At 42.4% G+C, this 21,107-nt stretch overlaps 1 protein-coding gene and 1 pseudogene across 2 annotated transcripts in view; one reads left to right on the forward strand and one right to left on the reverse strand.

Annotated features, from left to right (window-relative positions):
• Positions 1-4,519: 4,519 nt before the first annotated feature.
• Positions 4,520-4,697, reverse strand: LOC109382989 (metallothionein-1A pseudogene; annotated as a pseudogene).
• Positions 4,698-8,018: 3,321 nt separating this feature from the next.
• SEC23IP (SEC23 interacting protein) overlaps positions 8,019-21,107 on the forward strand; it is a 36,925-nt gene continuing 23,836 nt past the window's right edge. For both annotated transcript variants that reach the window (XM_019642974.1, XM_019642975.1), the window contains exons 1-8: positions 8,019-8,257; positions 13,258-13,781; positions 15,206-15,428; positions 16,236-16,429; positions 17,524-17,613; positions 18,622-18,742; positions 19,891-19,980; positions 20,814-20,955. In XM_019642974.1, the coding sequence (XP_019498519.1) occupies positions 8,095-8,257; positions 13,258-13,781; positions 15,206-15,428; positions 16,236-16,429; positions 17,524-17,613; positions 18,622-18,742; positions 19,891-19,980; positions 20,814-20,955 (1,547 nt within the window). In that variant the 5' untranslated portion in view covers positions 8,019-8,094. The remainder of the gene's footprint in view (positions 8,258-13,257; positions 13,782-15,205; positions 15,429-16,235; positions 16,430-17,523; positions 17,614-18,621; positions 18,743-19,890; positions 19,981-20,813; positions 20,956-21,107) is intronic.

The following is a 21,107-nucleotide window of genomic DNA, read 5'->3' on the forward strand; positions in this document are numbered from 1 at the left end:
TGTGTGTGTGTGTGTGTGTGTGTGTGTGTGTGTGTGTGTGTGTGTGTGTGTGTGTGTGTTTGCTGGGTGCAACTCTTGCCTTTCTTTGGCGCCCTGCCTCCCAGGCTCCTTTTGCCGTCACATCAGGCACAGTGGTAGAGGGACTAGTTCCTAATGGAGAAGTAAGCCCATAACTGTGAAAACATACCCTGGCCTGGGTCTGCCTGGAAGCTGGAAACAATCAGGGAGCTTTGGCAATTTCCTGCGAAATGTGTATCGGGATACCCTCAGAATGAAGGTGGTGGTGGCATCAGCGCTCAGAAAACATCAAATCTATGCTAGCCATTTAATGAGGACATTTCGAAAATACCCAAGTTCAGTAAAGAAATATTGTATGTTTTCCCTAGGCTTGGAGTGTATCAGAGAAAACTGGCCTCATCAGCCGAATATAGGGCATTGTTAACAGAAGGAGGAGGATCTGAATGGAAGTCCAGAAAGTGGGGAGCTGAAAAACAAGAACTGAACTCAGAGCTCGAGCCCCCCTGAGGGCAAGGGGGGTAATTTGTGTTTCTCATTGTAAACTAGTTAATTGGCATACTGGATTATACATCTGACTCTTGTGAGTTTGGGTGAGCTGAGAAAACTGACTCGCAAATCCAGGGCATTACCACCACTTTTCTCATTCATTTAGCAGACAGGGTTTCCAGGTCCTTGGTGTTAAATGGAGATATCCCCTATTTTAGCCTTGTGGCCAATAATGTGCATATTACAGTTGACCTTTAAACAATAGGAGTTTGAACTGGTTCCAAGGGTCCACTTGTACTCGGCATTTTTTTTCAATAGTCGGCCCTTGGTATCCCAGGATATTGCATCCCTGGGTCCAACCAACTATAATTGAAAACAGTATTTTCAATCTGGTTGGGAATCTGCAAATGCAGCGGGCCAACTGTATACATTGTTTTAATTCATTTTATATAAGGGACTGGAGTATCTGTGGATTTTAATAGGGGATAGGCAGGGTCCTGGAACCAGTCCCCTGTGGATACCCAGGGATAACTGAAGTTTTGGGGTGTCAAAAGTTATTAGTGGGGGCCGGCCAAGTGGCTCAGTTGGTTAAGAGCTCGCTCAAGAGTGCGAGCTCTGAGCAACAGTGGTTTGAGTCCCGACCTGAGCTGAGCTGCCAACAGGTGGCAGGACGGCTCAGCCAAAAAAAAAAAAAAAAAAAAAAGACAAGCGGGTTTTCAACTGTATGGGGGTTGGCACCCCTAACACCTGCATTGTTCAAGGGTAAACTATAAATGTACGACATGAAAAATGCTTTTATATAATTTCAAATTTGCTTTATATAAAATTGAAGCTGGATACCAATTCAGCAGTGGCCAGGAACACTTCAGCTTTGGGTTTCTCCTTCCGTATTGAGTGATTAATAAACAATTACTCAGATTTTATTTAAAGAGACATTGCGATCCATATGAAATAGTTATTTTATAATGTGAATAATGTCACCCTCTAATTTTCCTGGGGCAAGACATTTTGATACTGTTAGAATGTAGCTGTAAGAATTTTAAAGGCCAGAGGAGGCTCCATGAGGGTAGATCTCTATGGCAAGGTTTTTTTTTCCCACCACCAGTAATCACACTTCTGCCTCTACCCCCAGTCAGTGTTTTTTAGGAGAGCGTTAAATAACCCTGTCTACAAATAATTACTGAGGGCATAGGAAATACTGGGATGAAAAAAGAAACCATCCTTGCCCATGGACTGTATAGTCCAGTGAGAGACTTCTTAATAAACAGTTATTCATTTACAACCCTGATAGATACCAGACAAGAAAAAGTAAAATACTGTAAGCAGAATGAACAGTGCCAGCTGTTACAGTGAAGAAGGGGGAAGGTGCTTCAGGGATTTCCTGAAAATGTGACATTTACACTAGGATTTAAAAGATAAATGAGAGTTAGCTAGGTGAAAAGTGAGGGGAAAATGTTCTAAGCCTTAAGACGAGGAAAACAAAAACTTGCCTAGACTGAGGACTGGAACTGAGGAAATGGATTCCAAACAACTGGGGAATTGGGATTGAATCACAGGCTAGGAACCTGTGTTCTGAATGGAACCATCTACCAGCTCAAGCTGACCTGCTGAAAAGCCCTGGACTGAAAAGCCAGTTTGGAAAGCTTGATGTAAAGAGAGCAAAGCTCAGAACTTTGAAAAACTTATCCTGACCTTCAAAGATGGCGAGAAAGACAGTGAACTCAAAGGATTTGCAGGGTACTATGCCTGTATTTCTTGTCCCGGAATGCCTTCAGAAGCTTGCTTCAGATCCCACTGCTGCCACCAAATATGTTAAAGAACAAAAATTCAACCAAGTAAATGTGAAGATATAATGGGCTTTATTGAATGACTCATGAATTGGGCAGCATCCTGTTTAGTAAATAGAGAGGTGCTCCAAGGAGCTGTACAAAATGGAAGGCTTTTATAGACAGGAAGATGGGACAAGGAAGTTATTAGCAAAAGAGAAGAAAGGATTGTTTAAGGTAGGTCACCTACCTTTGGGGAAAGGATGACCGTCTTATTAGGCAGATTGCCTCATTAGTGTTGATCAGGAAATTCCAGACTGATTGTTTTAAGGTCACATTCCTGGGAGGGGCTGAAGCTGCAAGTAAATCTTGGTCTGCTCTTCTGGGGGCAAGTGACCCCACCTTGGGCCTGCTGCCTTTTCTTTATCATATTTTCTGTTTCCCACATAGACAAACTCTTAGCTTATTCCCTTATTTTGGTGGAGCATCTCCTCCTTATGCTTTCTCAGAAAGTGTGCTTGAGAGGTAAATATTTTGGGAGCTGAATTCCTTTGCATTTGACCTATTTATCCCTCTGGAACCTTTGGGGGGTCTTTGTCTCAATGTTCTGGTGTGTGTATGTTTTTAACTATTGTGCTGAATACTCAAGCGTTTTAATCTGGAAACTTGTATCCTTCATTTCTGGGAATAAAAAATACATTTTTTTTCTTGGATGATTCCCTTCCTTGCATTTCCTCTGTCACTAGTCTTAGCAGAACTCTTAATATTCTGATTTGGGATTTCCTTGCCTAGCACTCTGTAATTTTCTTAGGTTTCTCTCCTAGCTTCCATGTTTGTCTTTTTGCTTTAGTTTTTGGGAGTTTTCCTCATATTTTTCTTCTATTGACTTTCTTTTTTGTTCTCTGAATAGTTCTTTTTTAAAAAAAAGATTTTATTGGGGAATTGGGGAAGGAGAACAACCAAGTTGTTGTCCTTCAATCTTAGTTGTGGAGGGTGCAGCTAGCTCAGCTCCAAGTCCAGTTGCCATCTGGCCTCCCGTCGGCAGCTCGCAGCCACTCAGCTCAAGGTGCCCTGTATAATCTTAGTTGCGGGTGGGTGTAGCCCACCATTCCATGTGGGAGGCGAACTGACAACCTTGTTGTTAGGAGCACGTGCTCTCACCAGCTGAGCCATCCTGCCACCTATTGGCAGCTCAGCAGCAGCTCAGCTCCGGCACAGCTTACTGGTCCATGTGGGAATCGAACCAGCAACCCTGTTGCTCAGAGCTTGCGCTCTTAACCAACTGAGCCACTCTGGCTGGCACCTGAATATTTCTTTTTTTAATTAGCACCCTGATCTTGTTTCTTTGTTGCTAATCCTCCTATCCTTCTGAAGATATTTTTGATAATTATTTTAATGTTTTTGCCTTCCTGTGTGGGCTGTTTCTTCTAAGTTACCATTTCCTATTCCTTTTGTGTGTGTCTTGTTTTGATCTCGTGTTAAAGGATCTTCTCAACTGTGGTGATCATATTTAAAGTGTGGAGACTAAGAAGGTGATTGGGAGCTCAGAGCATATAAATGAGCCTTGTTTTGTGTGTGTGAGTTAAATTGTTGAAACAGAGTGAAATGCTTGGCCTCTCTGACTCCATCTTGTTCAAGGCTGCTTTGTTCCCATTCCCTTCAGGCTAATAGCTTCTGCTTAGGCTTGCATACAGACGTGCTAATCATTAGAGGAATTCTGCTTGTGTCTAAGGGTTTCACAAAAACAGTCCCTTACCAGAAGGTGCCTCTCCAGAGGAGAAAAGGGATGTAAAAAAAAAAAAAAAAGATTGTTTATCAAAGATATGCAGGAACCTCATGACTGGACTCACATCAACTAGCACAATCTTCCTTGGACCCCCGCTGGTGCTCAGATGTCTGCAGTGGTCAATCACCTCTTGCCTATCCCATTTCCCCTTCCCTTGACGTAAAAGAAACCTGAACTCTGTACTTTCTTAAAATGGACTTGAGGTACCACTATATCTCCTATTTTCTCGTTTGGTGCCTTCTCAATTAATAAACCTTTCCTTACTCCAAACTCTGACGTTTTGCATTTTGGCCTTTTGAAGCGTCAGGCTCACAGACTTTGGACCAGTAGCCCTTTCAGACAAATCTTTCATAGAAACAGCAATGTATCAAGTGGGTCATCATTAGTAGGAAAAAATTAAAAAATGTAGGTTTGTACATGTTGCTCTATTTCCATTCGGGAGCTGGCTTTCCCCACATCAGGCTCAGCAGCTGCACTTACCCGATGCTCCTCTGCAGATGCAGCCCTGGACACATCTGGCACAACATATGGGGCAGCAGGGGCAGCAGCTCTTCTTGCAGGAGTTGCATTTGTACTCTGCATTTGCAGGAGCCAGTGCAGGTGCAAGAACCACCAGTGAAGCAGAAGCAGCTGGGGTTCATTTCGAGCTGAGTGAGGCCAGAAGTCCAAAGCAAGTGGTGAAGTACTTGGGGTAGTGGAAGGTGTGTTCTGGGGATCGTTGATTGTGAGCTTAATCTTGGGGTGATCTGGCTGGTCTGTCTTATTGGGAAACCCTGATTTCAGTATCTCCAGATCTTTTGTTCACAAGACCCAAACAAGATTTTTCTCATCTCCTGCCTAGAGGTTGAAGACCAGGCAGCCAGTGTTCTGGGAACTGAGTAGAGAAACTGGACTGGGGTTGTGGGAGAAACTTTTATCATTTGGTATGTACATATTTGCTTAATCTTCCTTTTGTTTTACTCCAGAAGGGAAAATTTACAGTCTTTCCTAGAAGGGGGGGTGGTCAGAAGTCCAGTTACTCAAGTGGGGGAGGGGACCTAACTGCTTCTTAAACAGTTTTAATCAGTCCTTCTAATCACAGGACCCCTTTCTTCCCCTTCACTGCCACTTCCGGAGGTGCCTGCGGTTATCAGGTCCTACAACGTTTGGTGATTCTATGGTGGCAATAAAGTTGCCTTTGAGCTTTCCCCAATTCTGGTTTTCTAAGTCATCTAGTACCTGCCCTTTTTTTTTTTTGATGCCTTCCAAAACGTTGCTGTAGCATCCTCTCCCATTCTCATCCTTATAGACTTACACTTAAAAAACCAAATGAACCCATTTGGGTTTTCGACAATTTCAGGAGGAAGAAAATGAAGACGCATCTATTCAATCTGACATGTTTCCCCAGAAATTACTGTTTCTGTTCATTCCTACTGTCATCACTCTAATGTGAGCCACCATCATTGCTCAGCTGGTCCACCACAGCAGTCTGCCAACTGCTCGTCCTACCTCCAGGCTTGCTGTTCCCTTATCTCTTTTATTACATTGAAGTCAGAGAGGTCTTTGTACAGAGCAAATGTTATTTCTTCACCCTCCTTTGACATCCTTTTGTTCTTAACGTGTAAGATCCTACATCATCTGGCCTTGATCCACTTTTCACTGCATCTCCCAACTTTCTCCCAGTTGCTCACTGGGCTGCAGCCATACTCTAACCTATGTTTCTCTTTACACCCAAAGGTGGCATCTCAGGGTATCCCTACGTACTGTAACTATCTGAAATTGTTTCTTACACTTCCTCCAACTCCTCCTCCCCAAGCTTTTCCAATTAATTTCTAATTGTCTTTCAGGTATTAACTTTTTCTTCTTCAGGGAAGCCTTTTGTGTCACTAGATATGTTCTTTGCTGATGGTGTGATTGTTGGAAATATCTGCTATTGCTCCGCATACCTCCCTCCCCTGATGGTATCAATATTCCACATAACACTTTGGGAAATTCTACATTATAACTTCCATCACACGTTAGTTTATTATCATGTTTAGGTGTCTGTCTTTCTGACAGACAAGGCCATCTCCAAGAAGGAAGGGTCCTGTGTCTATTTTATATACCACAGTACCCCACTGTTTAGTATACTGCCTTGCCCACCCATAGTAATGGCCAAATTCGAGTACGGCTTCTAGCAGCTTAAGGCCATGTGCCTAGGATGACCTCTATCCCCCTTAAAATGCTTGCCTGAGAAAGCTCAACACTGCCAGAGTTCACTGTTTGTTCCAGCCAAAACCCGGTGATAGGCATATAGTCTCCTGAACCCCCTTTTTTTTTAAAAGATTTTTATTGGGGAGTTGGGGGATGGGAATAGCACTGGGGAATTGGGGGAAGGGGAACAGACAAGTTGCTGTCGTTTTGTTCTTCAGTCTAGTTGTGGAGGACGTCGCTTCACTGGCCCAAGTTGGCACCATCATTGCGCTCTTCCCGGGCGAGGCAGATCAGTCGCCGGCTTCTGGACGGCCGCTCACAGCGGCTGCTGACCGCTCACGCTGGCTGCTGGTTACACACGGTAGCCCATGGCAACCCACTGCCACAGGGGCTGCAGCATACGCTGTGGCTGGAGACTCACGGCAGCCCAGCTCCAGGTTGAGCTGTTGTTCAGCATCTTAGCTGTAGAGGGCAGTGTCACTGGCCCTCATATGTGGGATCCGAACCGGGGTCCTCTGGCGTCCCAAGCCAGTTCTTAACCAATGCGCCACTCGGCCGGCCCCTGAGCCCCTTTTTAAAGCAGTTACTTTAGAAAGCTTGCAATTATAAATCCTTTCTCTGCCCCTTTGAGATATACAGCTTCTGTCACCCAGAACTGTCTTCTCAAGGACCTGAGAGCTGTCTCCTCCCAGCCTGGTGGGTACCTTGCTCTAACAACTTGTCATAAAGATAAAAGCAGTTTGTTGCTCCTTAAGATAAGCGCCAGTTAACAAACTCAGGTGGCCTAGTCACATGGACCAACACTCCTTGGCACCCTTGAGTGCCTTTGCCTTAGCACACACAGTCTTTAAAAAGTTTCCAGCCTTTTGTTTAGTTTACCTTGTACCCTCTTCCTATTGCAATAGTTAATACTGAATAAAATCTATTCTTACTGTTTTAATTAGTATGACAGTAAGCACACTAGTTATTGAATTAAGTAATAAACCGGTTCTATATGGGTGTGAACAGCTGTGTGTGGGTGTGTGTGTGGGTCACAATTTCAAAGCTTCTTTTGTAGTCTCTTACATCTGCCTCTCCAGCTCTGCAAGGTGCTTATCTGTTAGTTTTTCTTTCATAATCTCTAGCTACATGAAAAATGACAGACCCACATTGTCCACAGTGCATTTTTAGACTGAACTAGTCAGATTATTGTAGACAGATATGGAGAGGTATTTAAAAAGCCACACCCCTAAATTTCAATTACCCGGTTTCTTTTAAAGAATTTTTTTTTCTCCTATGGCTTTAAAACTTAAAAAGTTTTACCATTTTTATTTCTGGGCTAACGACAAGCGTTCGATTCAGTCCAGAAAGGCATGTAGGTCTTAGAGTGGGTCAGTCTGGCTAGGCCTTGGCTGCAAATGACCCACACACGTCTGTCGGTGGGCAGCACTCCGCTACCTGCTCCTAAGGCTTCCGCCAGTCCTCCAAAATCTTCGCCAGTTAAAAGCTCCTGTCTGCACTTTTAGGAAGCCCAGAGTGCCCCCGCAATCTGTGACTTTCAGAGTCAACTCGTTCCTTGATTCGGAACCAGCAGAACTTCCTCTCCCACGTTCCTGCTCCAGCCTCCGCCCCCGGTCTTCACTTCCAGCGGTGCCAGGGCAGCGGCTGAGGGTGTCACGTGCTAGGGACTCGGGTGTGAAGCTGACGCCGCCATGTTGACTTCAGGCGGCGCCAGCAGGGGCAGGGGGAGGGCCGCTGACCAGCTGCCGGGAGTTCCGGCCCTTGTGCGCAAGTGCGGAAGTGTGCTGGCCGCTAGTGTGACTGGTTTCCGGCCGGTGGTGCCGCTCCGGCTGCCCGGAGACGTGTAACGGACGGTGGGCCGCAACCATGGCTGAGAGGAAACCAAATGGTGGCGGCGGTGCCGCCTCCGTCTCCTCTTCGGGCACTAATTTACTCTTTTCATCCTCTGCCACGGAGTTCAACTTCAACGTGCCCTTCATCCCAGTCACCCAAGCCGCCGCTGCCTCGGCCTCCTTGCTGCTGCCGGGAGGTAGTAAGGCGGCGGGAGGGGTGGGGGGTGGAGCGGGCTGGTGGGGCGAGTGTTTGCGGGGAGGCGGGCGGGGGGCGTGGGGTGACGAGGGTCGGACTGGAGGTTTTCCTTCTGCCTTGATCCGACCCTCTGGGTAGCTTGCTAGAGCTGTCGGTGGCCAAGTTTTGAGTGGCCTGGGTGCTTTGGGATCTTGGAGGCAGGGGCCAGCACAGAAGGCTTGCTCTTCGTCGAAGGACCCTTCTGTTCCGAGTGCGGGACACTGCTGCGCTGACGTTTCACACTTTTTTGTTGAACACTTGCTGGTGTGCCAGGTACTTGCAGTTAATGCAAATAAATTAGACAGCGCTCCCTCTCCTAAAATACGGTAGGATATCCCCTAGGATATGATGGGATCTCTCCTAGGAGAGACATGTAATATTTGCAAAGTAGAGGTACGTGATACAATTCTTCTCTTTCTAGACGGTGCATTATTTCGTCTAATAAACCTTGTTCTCTTAAGTTCCCACTCCTATGTGCACCATAGCTCCTTGTTCATATTTTTGTTATTGTAAGCTGATTTTTTTTTAACTTTATTGGGGAACAGTGTGTTTTTCCAGGACCCATCAGCTCCAAGTCGAGTCGTTGTTTTCAATCTAGCTGTGGAGGGCGCAGTCCACTGCCCCATGTGGGACTCGAACCAGCAACGTTGGTGACATGAGCCCACTCTAACCACCTGAGGCAACCGGCCACCCAAGACGATTGATTGCTTTTTAACGATTATGTGGCATAATCCAGAGCATGGTGTTTAGGAGCAAGGACTGTGTTTCAGCCCTGGCCTTGCCAGTAACTTGCTGTGTCACTTCAGGCATGCTATTTTACCTCTCTGTGCTCCAGTTTCCATATATGTGCAGCCTTATAGGGCTGTACTGAGAAGTGAATTAATTTTTGTAAAACACTAAGTATGGTGCCTTGCACATAGTGTTATATAAATGTTTGTGAAATAAACACATCTGCCTCTCTGTTTTGACTGTGGCCTTCTTGAGGTTTGCAGGTGTGACTTATGTACCTTTTTATCTCTAGGATCTCTAGTGTCTCGCACATAGATCCTCAGTAAATGCTGAATATTTTTACACTGAGTAATTTATTCTTGCTTGGAGGACTGAGGAAAGTTTCACGGAGAAGTGAAGAAGGGCAGACTGGAGGCTGTTGTACACGCAGATTTCCTTTCCCTTGTGTTATGTTTTTTGGTGTTTATCACCACCTGACATGTACGCATATTTGTTTATCTTATCCCTCTAGAATATAAGCTCCATGAGAGCAGGAACTTATACCTAGGACAGTGCCTGGTATGCTGTAGACCAGTTCAGTAGATAACTTGTTGAATGAAAGGATGGGAGTCAGGAATATGTATGTCTCATTTTGACAGTGGGGCCGTTTTTAGTGCAGGACTGACATGGCTGGAGCAGTGTTGTGGGAGGTTGCAGGAATACATAAGGCCTCACAGGCTTAGAGAACACATAAGGCTTTCCTGTCATCTTCTGCTTCACAAATGTTTGGTTCATGCCCATCTTCCTTGCTAGACAGCATTTGGTGTGTGTGAGCCACTATCAATCAGTGCTAAGCATTTTCATTGTTGGCGACAGGATAACTATACCCTCCTTGAACAAAAACTCTTGTTTCTTGGAGATAGCTTATTATTTATTTATTTTTTTAAGATTTTGTTGGGGAATCGGGGAAGGGGAACAGACAAGTTGCTGTCGTTTTGTTCTTCAGTCTAGTTGTGGAGGACGTTGCTTCACTGGCCCAAGTTGGTATTATCATTGCGTTCTTCCCTGGTGAGGCAGTCGCTTGCTGGCCATTGGACTGCTGCTCACGGCGTCTCGTGGCAGTTCTCGCCGGTCGCTCATGCTGGCTGCCAGCCACTCACGGTAGCTTATGGCAGCTCACTGCAGCCTACGCCGTCGCCAGCGACTCCCGGCAGCCCAGCTCCAGGTTGAGCTGTTGTTCACCATCTTAGCTGTAGAGGGCGCAGTGTCACTGGCCCTAATGTGGGATCTGAACCGGTGGCCCTGCTGCTCAGCCTGCGCTCCCAAGCCAACTCTTAACCAATGAGCCACTTGGCCGGCCCAGAGATAGCTCATTTTTAAATGAGAATATTAATAATGTTTAGAACTAAAATTCTGTTAAATTATTTTTCCACATCTAGTAAAGATCTGATAGTTAGAAACCCATTCAGAAAATTTCCAGAGACAACAGAAGAACCTGTCTCACGGGAAGCAACAGTCATTTCAGTGAAAGAGACATATAGGAAGCAATCTCATTCGCTCCCCAGACGTGGGTTGGGCAGCTTGTATTTGCCAGGCCCTGTTCCTGAAGAGCGGATAGCATTGCCGTCAGTGACTGCACAGTATACATATACACACTACTCAACTGCGCAAGCTGTGGTGAGGCAGGCTTATACTGGCTAGAGAGAGAGATTGACAGGCTGCTGTGAAAGCTGTGGGCTTCAGGCTGGCTGACCTGGCAGAGGACTTCGCTCTGGCCTTCAGGGCCTCTCAGAGAAGATGATTCTTGACTCCGTGTTGACACAGAAATTAGGGAGTCTCAGGAGACAGGCATATGTAAAAGTCTGAGGTGAGAAAACGAGCAGGTTTGGTGGTAGATGCTCACATTCCTCCTCCCTTCCCCCCGCTTTCTTCTCCCCTGCCTCAGTAGATCATTGTGACTAGAGTGTGTGCAGGGGAGTGGCTGGAGAGGTCAGTGGGGACCAGAACACCAGGGACCTCAGATAATATACTGAGAAGTTTGTAGTTATCCTATGGGGTGTGGGGAGCCTTTGAAGATTTTAAACAAGGCGGTGAAATTAGAGGTGTGTTTCGGAAAGACGGGTTTTCTGAGATTGCACTGGAGTAACCTTGACTGTGGCAGAGCTGTCAGTCTGGACGCCATTGTGAGTCAGGCAGGAGTGTATGCCACTCTAGCCCTAGTCAGCCACTTTGGGCGTGAAGAGCAGGGAACAAATGTGAGATTTTTTTTACTATAAAATTGTCGGGACTTAGTGTCTCACTGGCAGCCAGACTGTCTGCTCTGTCAGCACAGAGGCCCCCTGTCTTCATTCACTTTGAGCCCAAGACCTAGCTCTGTGCCTGGCATATAATGGATACTGTGTATATATATACCTTTTTTTTCTTTTTTTTTGTATTTTATTGTGTACATATTTCTTGAGTGAAGATCTGAATGATTAAATGAAGGGTATGAGAGGGAGGAGTCTGAGAAATGAGGCTTCTGATTTGAGGGGATGGACGGATGTAAACATCTGTTGAGACAGTGAGATGTGGTAAAAAGAGCACATGGAGGAGGACAGAGAAGATGATCAATCCCCTTCACTAAGTTTGCAGTATATGTGACGGAGCCTGCGAAAAGTATTGAGGAAGCCTTTGGAAAAGAGGCTCTGGCACTAGTGAGAACAGCCTTGGTTTGAGACAGAGTTGGGGTGTCACAAGCATACAGGTGGGTGTCTCGATGCCAAATGTGTCTACATGTGATTAGAAAGGGCCTCTGAAGTGAGGCTGGCATCATGTTGAGATCAGCATTTCATTTGTAATTGATGATAATCAGAAAAAAACAACTTGGATCAGGTTGATCCCCAGGTTGTCTTAAAGGATAAAAGATGCCAGAGGCTTTTTCCATGCTTTCATTTGTTGAGAGAAGACCTAAAAATACGAATGAGTCCAAGTGAGGTTTACATGATTGAAGAGAGGGTGCGAACTGGAAATAAATAAGAAAAGTAGAATGATACAAGCAGACAAAGGGCCTTGTGTAGGTGAGATTTTGTTTTTAGTTACAAAGAAACAACTTAGAGGAGTAGTTTGAATATAGTGGATTATTTTAGTTAAAATCATGAAATATAATGGGAGCAGACTCAAGCCAGAATCTCTGCAAGCCTATCGGCCACTTTCAGCTGGCTAAGATGGAGCCTAGAGCTTGAAAGAAGACTCCCTTTGGCAGGTCTCCAGGGCAGGGACCACAGTGTGCCTGTGTGCTGGGAACAGGTCCACCCCTCTGATCTGCTCCCCGCCTTCAGCGCTGGGAGATAAGAAGGAAAGAGACTGGAGAAGGAAAAGATTAGGAGCAGGAAAACGAAAGTTACAAGCTAAGCGCTCATGCAAGTTTAGCAAGGACCAGTAGACTGTGGACTTTTGAAGCCTTGGAGAGGGGAAGTGCTTTTATTTTACAACTTGGTAGCAGAAGAGAAGATAAATAGTTGGGTGCTGATAATACCCGCAATGAAGATCAAGTTGGACAAAGAGAAGTGGGGAGAGTTTCCCTTGGTTAGAAAAGGACTTTTCTTGTGATTTGGCATTCTTTAAAGACGAATTATCTGGTTGGGATGCTGTGTGATTTTAGGGATGGCGATTCACAGTTGACCTACTTTGCCTTGTGAATACAAATACCCCATGTTCATTTGTACAATGAGTGCTTTGTAGGTAACAGCCCTGATGCATCGCTTCTCAACAGAGTTAACACCTGCACTTTAGTTTCTTTTTGGTACTGTAGAAAAAAAATTATGTGTATTTGAGTAGGGAAATATTTGATTTTTTTTTAAACCAGGATCAAAGAACATTCAAAAGAAAATGTAAAAATAGTAGGTATAGATTATTTCTATTTTTAAAAACTTACATGCAAATATGTATAATTTATATATATTTACAAAAAGCACGTAACTATATTTAAAAATTATGGAAAGGTATGTATCAAAATATTAAGTGTTAACGGGTTGTCTCTGGGAGGTGGGCTTATGAATGAAGTATAATTTTTCCCTTTTGTTGTTTTTCATATTTTCTAGTTTTTCATTTCAAAGAAAAATTTTCAAAGAAAAAAAGTTTTTCGTTTTTTTCTGTAATGCAGATGTGTAAGTTTGAACAGCAAAATAAGAGGTACAGGGCTAGACCTCTGTACAGAATCCTAGCTACAGAGTGATAGCGTACCCTTTAAACCCTTTGCTCTCCTGTCCGTTTCAGAGGATTCCACGGATGTTGGTGAGGAGGACAGCTTCCTCGGTCAGACTTCTGCTCACACGTCCACCCCACAGACATTTAGTTATTTCTCTCAGGCATCAAGCAGTAGCGACCCTTTTGGGAACATTGGACAGTCACCGTTAACAACTGCAGCGACATCAGCTGGACAGTCAGCATTCTCCAAGTCTCCACCTGCTCCCCCTTTTACAACCGGATCCCAAGAGATTTCGAATGCATTTCCACCATCCATTTCGAAGGCTCAGTATGGTGCTCCACCTTCCTCACAGATAGGAATAAATGCTTACCTGCCTTCTCAGCCAAGCAGTCTCTCTCCTTCAAATTTCGGGAGTCCACCCCAACAAGGATGGAATCCCTACCGCCACACTCCTGTAAGCAGCAGAGCTAATCCGTATATTACACCACCACAGCTGCAGCAGTGCCAAACACCAGGCCAGCCTGCCCACCCCTCACCCTCTGCACCCCCTGTTCAGATGTACCAGATGCCTCCAGGATCTTTGCCACCTATGGTATGGAAACATGCTTTTATATCCTAACTGTTCACTTTAATTTTTAATCTCTCTCACTGAGCTTGTGTTTTTAAAAGCACTGTGCTTTTTTTATAATGAATATGATGACAGATTATTTTCAGAGGATATTTTTTGTGAGCTGTATGCTTTGGAGTAAACATTCTTTTTTTTTTAAAGATTTTTATTGGGGAATTGGGGGAAGGGGAACAGACAAGTTGCTGTCCTTTTGTTCTTCAGTCTAGTTGTGGAGGACGTTGCTTCACTGGCCCAAGTTGGCACCATCATTGCGCTCTTCCCGAGTGAGGCAGATCAGTCGCCGGCCTCTGGAGGGCCGCTCACAGCGGCTGCTGTCTGCTCACGCTGGCTGCTGGCTACACACAGTAGCCCATGGCAACCCACTGCAGCAATGGCTGCAGCCTACACCGTCGCCAGCGACCCAGGCAGCCCAGCTCCAGGTTGAGCTGTTGTTCAGCATCTTAGCTGTGGAGGGCAGTGTCACTGGCCCTCATATGTGGGATCCGAACCGGAGCCCTCTGGCATCCCAAGCCAGTTCTTAACCACCACACCACTCCGCTGGCCCTGGAGTAAACATTCTTTTAAATGTAGCTCATGGTTCACATTTTAGTTTATCTTATCTATTTACTGACATAGTAATTGATTTTAATGAGTTACTTATGCCAGTGTTTCCAGATTTTAGTGTAAGATAGCAATAATAAAGGTGATCTAAGGATGTGAGAGTTGAAGCAATTATTTACAGATTGCAGCTGCTAATTTTTTAATTATACTATTCAATCAAAACACTCACAGGGACTAAAATTGATTACTCCAGTAATGTAATTTCTTTTATTTACATTTATGGGGTTTGGATCTAGACAGTTAAAGTTGATCTCAGGAGAGTAATGAAATAACATTTGCATTGGGTAAATTTTAAGATATTCCTTTATGCTTTTTCCCCAACTAATCATTCAATTGACTTCCAAAGGAAAGCCAACTAAATCCAAAAAAGGGAAACGATTAAAAGAAAGAATTAAGAACCCAACCCAGAGTGGCAGAGAGAGCAGTATTATGATCACGAGTATAAGCTAACTTTACTCTTGGGGATGGAGAATGGGCTTCCTTTTATTTTATTTAAATCATACCAATACACAGAATTTTTTATTTAAAAAAATTTTTTTTTATTGGGGAACAGAGTGTTCTTCCAGGACTCATCAGCTCCAAGTCAAGTAGTTGTTTCAATCTAGTTGTGGAGGGCACAGCTCAGTGGCCCATCTGAGGATTGAACCGGCAACTTTGGTGTTATGAGCACTGCGCTCTAACCAACTGAGCTAACTGGCTGCCCCCACAGACTTGATAATGGGTCTGAAGCATTACAAAACTGTTCCTTTGAACAAGCATGACGTTCTTAACTTCTTTGTCACCTGCAGATTCCTCCTCCAGTGCAGTCAGGGTTGTCCTCTCCAACACAGCAGCAGGCACTTGCTCGACCTGTGGGTCCCTCTGTGCAGAGCCAACCTCCTTTTACACTTCAAAACCAATACGAACCTGTTCAGCCCCACTGGTTTTACTGCAAGGAGGTAGAATGCAAACAACTGTGGATCCCTTTCAGTGTGTTTGACTCTTTGAATCTTGAAGAAGTCTATAATTCAGGTAAGCACTGATCATGCATTATTTATATCTGATTTTTAGGAAGAGACGAGATGAAGAGTATTTATGCATGCCTTATTTTTTGTGAATGTCAGATTCCTTAACCCAGACTGTGTGCCTTAAGATAGTGATATTAACATGAGTCCCGAGTTATTTGAGCAAGGCACTTGAAGAAGTATTTTAGTAATTTTCTTCCTTGTTTGAAGGTATCTTAAATCAGAGAAATAGAGTAGTTCATGTAATCTTTATTTTCCTTTTTTTTCTGGGGTGTCAATTTTCTTGTTTCCATATTCATTTGTAGCTATAGGGCATTTATAAATCATTTTCTATGGAACCTTTATTCCTGAAGATGCTGTGAAAAAAGTGTTCCATTGTCAGGTGAGTTTTGGAAATCCTGTACCTGTACCCTTGAGATGGACAGTGCACGGGAGTGTGTTAAGGCTCTGAGAAGTTCTTGCAGTATGGAAATAGGTTTCTTTGTTTATCCTGATGATATTTCATCATGGGACTTAAAAATTACCTCTTAATACTCTTTAGAAATACACTTCACAGAGCACTGTTGCTTTGATTTTAAAAAAATCCACCAGTTATTTGAATATTTTTTATTATGTTTTAAAATTTTGTCCTGGCTGTTTCTTCTTCACTTAAGAATCATAATTTTGATCAGCACACATTAATCTTAAACTTCTATTTTTAAACAAAAATGAACTTAGTTCTTTGTCTTAAAGGATCAGCCAGTCACTGTATTCATTTATTACTGTTAAATATGCTTTGTAACTGTTGGGTTAAAATATGGACTTTGTGTTCCAGTCCAGCCAGACCCTGAGAGCGTGGTTCTAGGCACAGATGGAGGACGCTATGACGTTTACCTCTATGACCGAATGAGGAAAGCCGTGTACTGGGAAGAGGAGCCAGCTGAAGTGAGACGCTGTACTTGGTTTCACAAAGGGGACGCAGATAGCAGATTTACTCCGTATACAGAGGAGTTCAGTGAAAAGCTAGAGGTATGTAGGCTTTATTCCTTTATGCTTTTCTTTAAAAAAAACGTAGGCCTTGCGTACATTGGAACCTCATGTAACACCAGTCACAATACAGTAGGATTTATTACAAGACAGCCTACCTTGATCCTCTGCTTTTTAAGTGGTGCCATCAGTCATGAAGGCCTCAGTGTCTAAAGAAAGAATATTTCTCAGGGGCACATCCCAAATCTGATAAGGTACTTTTATCAAACCTTCAGAAGAACTTAGGCTGCTGAGATCTGTTGTTGACAACACATGCCAAGCATATGGATGCTTTTCAATATAATATTCAGTATTAAGGTTGAAATTATCCTCTAAGTTATGAAAACAAATGTAAAACAATAGGAGCAAATATCATGAGATTTATTAAAACTGGTGATTAATGTTTTATATACTTATGTTAAGTTCTTGAGATAATTTTACTTAAGTATTAAATATTTGAAATGAATTCAACAGCGTGAGATTTAGAACACTTCAGTTACTATTTTTTAATGTAGGTTGTTGTAGATATAATTATTTAAGATGAGATCATAGTGGAGTAGGGTGGGCCTCTGATCTGATATGCCTGGTGTCCTTACAGCCATAGGGAGAAGCGGTGTGAAAATAGAGGATTGGAGTGGTGCATCTGTAAGCCAGTGAACACTAAAGGTTGCCCTCAAACTAGCAGGAGTTAGGAAGAGGCCAGGAAGACGTTCCCTGTAGGTTTCAGAGGGAACATGGCCCTGCTGATATCTTGATTTCAGATTTTTGGCCTTCAGAACTGTAAGAAAATAAATTTCTGGGTTTTTTTAGCCACTCAATTTGTGGTACTTGATCATGGCAGCTCTGGGAAACTAACAGACTATCTAATTCTTGGTTTTTGCCTCTATGTAATGGGGATAATATTATTTAGGAATGATTGAGAGTAATTAATTAAATGAGGTAATATATGTAAAGTGATAAGTATGGTGACCAGTTAGTACAAGAGAGCTGCTGTTACTGTTTTTTTTTACCATGATAGTTATAATTTTCTTCCATACTTTTTCTTAATGTGATACAGATTTGTCATAATGGGTTATATGTTGTTTCCATTACTGTAGGCTGAATATAAAAAAGCTGTAACCACGAATCAGTGGCACCGCAGATTAGAGTTTCCAAGTGGAGAGACAATTGTTATGCACAATCCAAAGGTAATGATACTGTTTAAGATATAAAAGCATTTAGGTTCATTTAAATAATTATTTTGTTGCAACTTTTTTTTTTTTTTTAGATATTGATTAGTGGTATTTGCATTCTTTCATTTACCATCGTTAATCTCGCTGAGCTCCAGGTTCCTCACCTGCAGTGAGATTTACCTCCCAGGGCCATGTTTTAAATGAAGTGAGATAATTTATGCAAAAGCATCTAGCATAGTGCCCGGCTTACAATAGTTTCTCAGAATATAGGCTATTTATTTATCACAGAAAAGTATAAAAACAAAAATGACCTATATTCTCATCACCTCTGTAGTCCTTATTGCTACTAAAATAAATAAAAATCATCTATATGTCAACAAAATTTAAACGGTATGAAAAGGTACCAAAGGAAAAATAAAGTCCTTTTACCTCTGCTTTTCCCCAGTTTCTCCTCTTGATAGTAACCACTCTTATCCTTTTGTGTTTTTAATTGTTTTTTAACCTTCTGTTTTCTATACAAACACAGCAAATTTGCATACCATCTTGCATGTATTAATTTTTTTTAAAGAACAATTTTCATATGACATCAAGTGTCATTTAATACAGTTGATTTAACAGAACATGGCTTTCTAAAATGTGGTGGGTAAATTAGTTTTAGGCATTGAAAATGAACTTGTAAATAGACTCCTTTTTTGCTGCTGTAGGTAACTTTCCTTAATTTCTTACATGTAAGCTTGGATGTTTATGGTACATTTCTGGATTAAAGTATACCACTTCTGATTTAGTCGTTATTATTTTCCACTACAAACATTGGAAGTAATGGCATTGATTTGCTTAGTTTTAATGGTTAATGAACACTAGTAGGATTGTTACAAAATTGGCTTTGAGGGAACAGTACTAGTACTTGATTTATAAATTATCCATACTATGAAGTAGTTTATTATGTATTGAAATACATTATTTAGCCTGTAGTAGAAATGAATTTGGAAGTGAGCTCTGTCATAATCCTGTTGTGTCTTGAAGGTCATTGTTCAGTTCCAGCCTTCATCAGTGCCAGACGAATGGGGAACCACACAAGATGGACAGACAAGGCCCAGGGTTGTGAAACGTGGCATCGATGATAACCTTGATGAAATTCCTGATGGTGTGTATCATTTGTTTAGGACCAAGTTCATTTCTAGACTTCTTTAGTATAACATCATTCTTTAGAATGATGAGAAAAAGAAACAGTTGGTAGGATTACCTGCCAAAACATGCAGTAATTAGCCCAGTTTGCATATATCTTTAAAAAAATTTTATTACTTTTTTATCTGTTTATTTTTAAATTTAGAATTCTGTGAAGATATACAAACCATGTAATATAGATTCTAAAATATGTATTGTAAAGAAACACTGCTGGTTGAAACTAGGCTTTTGGTAGTGTTTTGGGGCTTGTTTTGTCATGTCTCAGCTAGTTTGTGTAACGCTAGTGCAGGAGTGGCAAACTTTTTCTTAAAGGCCAAATAGTAAATATTTTGGGCTTTGTGGGCTGTATGGACTCTGTTGCATCTACTCAACTCTGCCCTTGTGGTGTGAAAGCATTTATAGAAGGTGTGTAAATGAACGGGCATAGCTCTGTTTCAATAAAACTATAAAAACAGGCAGTGAGCAGGATTTGGCCTATGAGCCATGGTCTGCTAGCCCCTGCTCCAGTGTCCGTGCTTTGCTTTCTCCTGTTACAACACTTAAAGTAAGTATTTCATTTTGACAATTACATACTTCATATTTGTTTCATTGTGTTATGAAATTACAAAATTAATGGGGTCATATTATGAATCTGAACGAAATAACCAGAGTAAAATAGTAGATTTCACTTGGAGATATTCCTGTACATGGTATATGTGAATCTTGCAAGTCAAAGAGAAGGATTTGGGGGAAAGATTTTGACGTTGTATGTTGGCAAATTGCTTCTCCATGTGAGGGTTAGTGCCCTGGGGAGTTCTGAAGAAGTCACAAGGTTACGGAGCCTCTTTAGGCACCAGACTGCCAGACCTCATGTCCTGATAGCCTCTGAGATCAGAAACGGCCTGCTTCCTCCACTCCTCGGTCCAGTTCACTGTTAACGTGCCAAGACTGACTTTGAGCTTTGTTCCTCTATTCCGGTAGAGGGTAGTGAGGCTTATTAGGTTGGAAGGGTCATGACTTTCTTTGGCAAGTTTGGGATAACAAAAGGGATATCTAGAATATTGCTGTTTAATCAGGAAAACCCAAACACATTTCCAGCTTGTGTATGTGTGTGTGTTTCTTTTGTAGGGGAAATGCCTCAGGTTGACCATTTGGTGTTCATGGTGCATGGCATTGGACCTGTGTGTGACTTGCGCTTTAGAAGCATCATTGAGTGTGGTAAGTGTTAGTCATTTTATTTCATGGAATGATTTGAGAACTAATAGAAGGATTTTTACATGTGCATTTTTAAGATAGTTTCCAGCTGTATACTACTGGCTGAGGGACTGTAAGAAGAAATTGAAATGATTACTGGGAATTAATGATTTCTACTCGATTTGTTCTTACAACATATAGAGAATGCATAAAATTTTAGACTGTGAAGAATTAGATGGGATCTTGGAAATCATTTAGCCTTTCTGACAGCCTCTGCCGGAGCACCTCCAGCAACTAGGAGCACCTGTATATTGAACTGATATGCAGTGAAATAGTTGTGCGAAGTTGTTTAATGGAAGTATGAACCTGCCCGGTTTATGTGAATTTTTGAAGTTTTATTTTTGTGTCTGTATAATAGTTTGTACATATTGAATACTTGGTATGTGCCAAGTATCTTGCATGTACTGTGTCATTTAACCCTCACAACAAAGCTGTGGGGGGTGGGTGCTGCCACTGTCATCTCCACTATCAGGTGAGGAACCAAGGACCAGAGGGTCAGGTTAACCTCCCATATCAGGGTCTGTAGGAGCAGGTTGTTTGAGTCCAGAGTCTGTACCCACAGTGGTAGTTAGACTAATGGTTTTCAGTCATTTATGCGTTCCTCTAAAATGATGAAAAGTTTAAAAGAACTTGCTAAATGTTATGTTTATTATTTTGGGGCTAAATCCTTACTTTTTTTTTCTTGAAAAATTTGTGTTAGAAAGAATACTGGCATAGTTGAGGTAATTGCTAACTACCTGTCAAGCTAGGGAAATTTAATTCAATTTGTCATTTTCCCTGATTTTTTTTTTTTTAAGTGGATGATTTTAGGGTGGTTTCTCTCAAATTGCTGCAGACACATTTCAAGAAATCTTTAGATGGTCAGAAAATAAGCAGAGTGGAGTTCCTTCCAGTTCATTGGCACAGTTCCTTGGGTGGGGATGCCACAGGTGTTGACAGGTTTGTGAATTTTCATAACTTGTTTTTTGGATTACCCAAACTTAGAATCAAAATTTAAACCATAATGTGAAGTAGCTTATTATGACTTCAACAAATGTATTTAAAAAATTTTTTAAAAATATTTTGATTATAGTTGACATGTAATATTATGT

Source organism: Hipposideros armiger, unplaced genomic scaffold (assembly GCF_001890085.2).
Source record: "Hipposideros armiger isolate ML-2016 unplaced genomic scaffold, ASM189008v1 scaffold_74, whole genome shotgun sequence".
Taxonomy (NCBI): domain Eukaryota; kingdom Metazoa; phylum Chordata; class Mammalia; order Chiroptera; family Hipposideridae; genus Hipposideros; species Hipposideros armiger.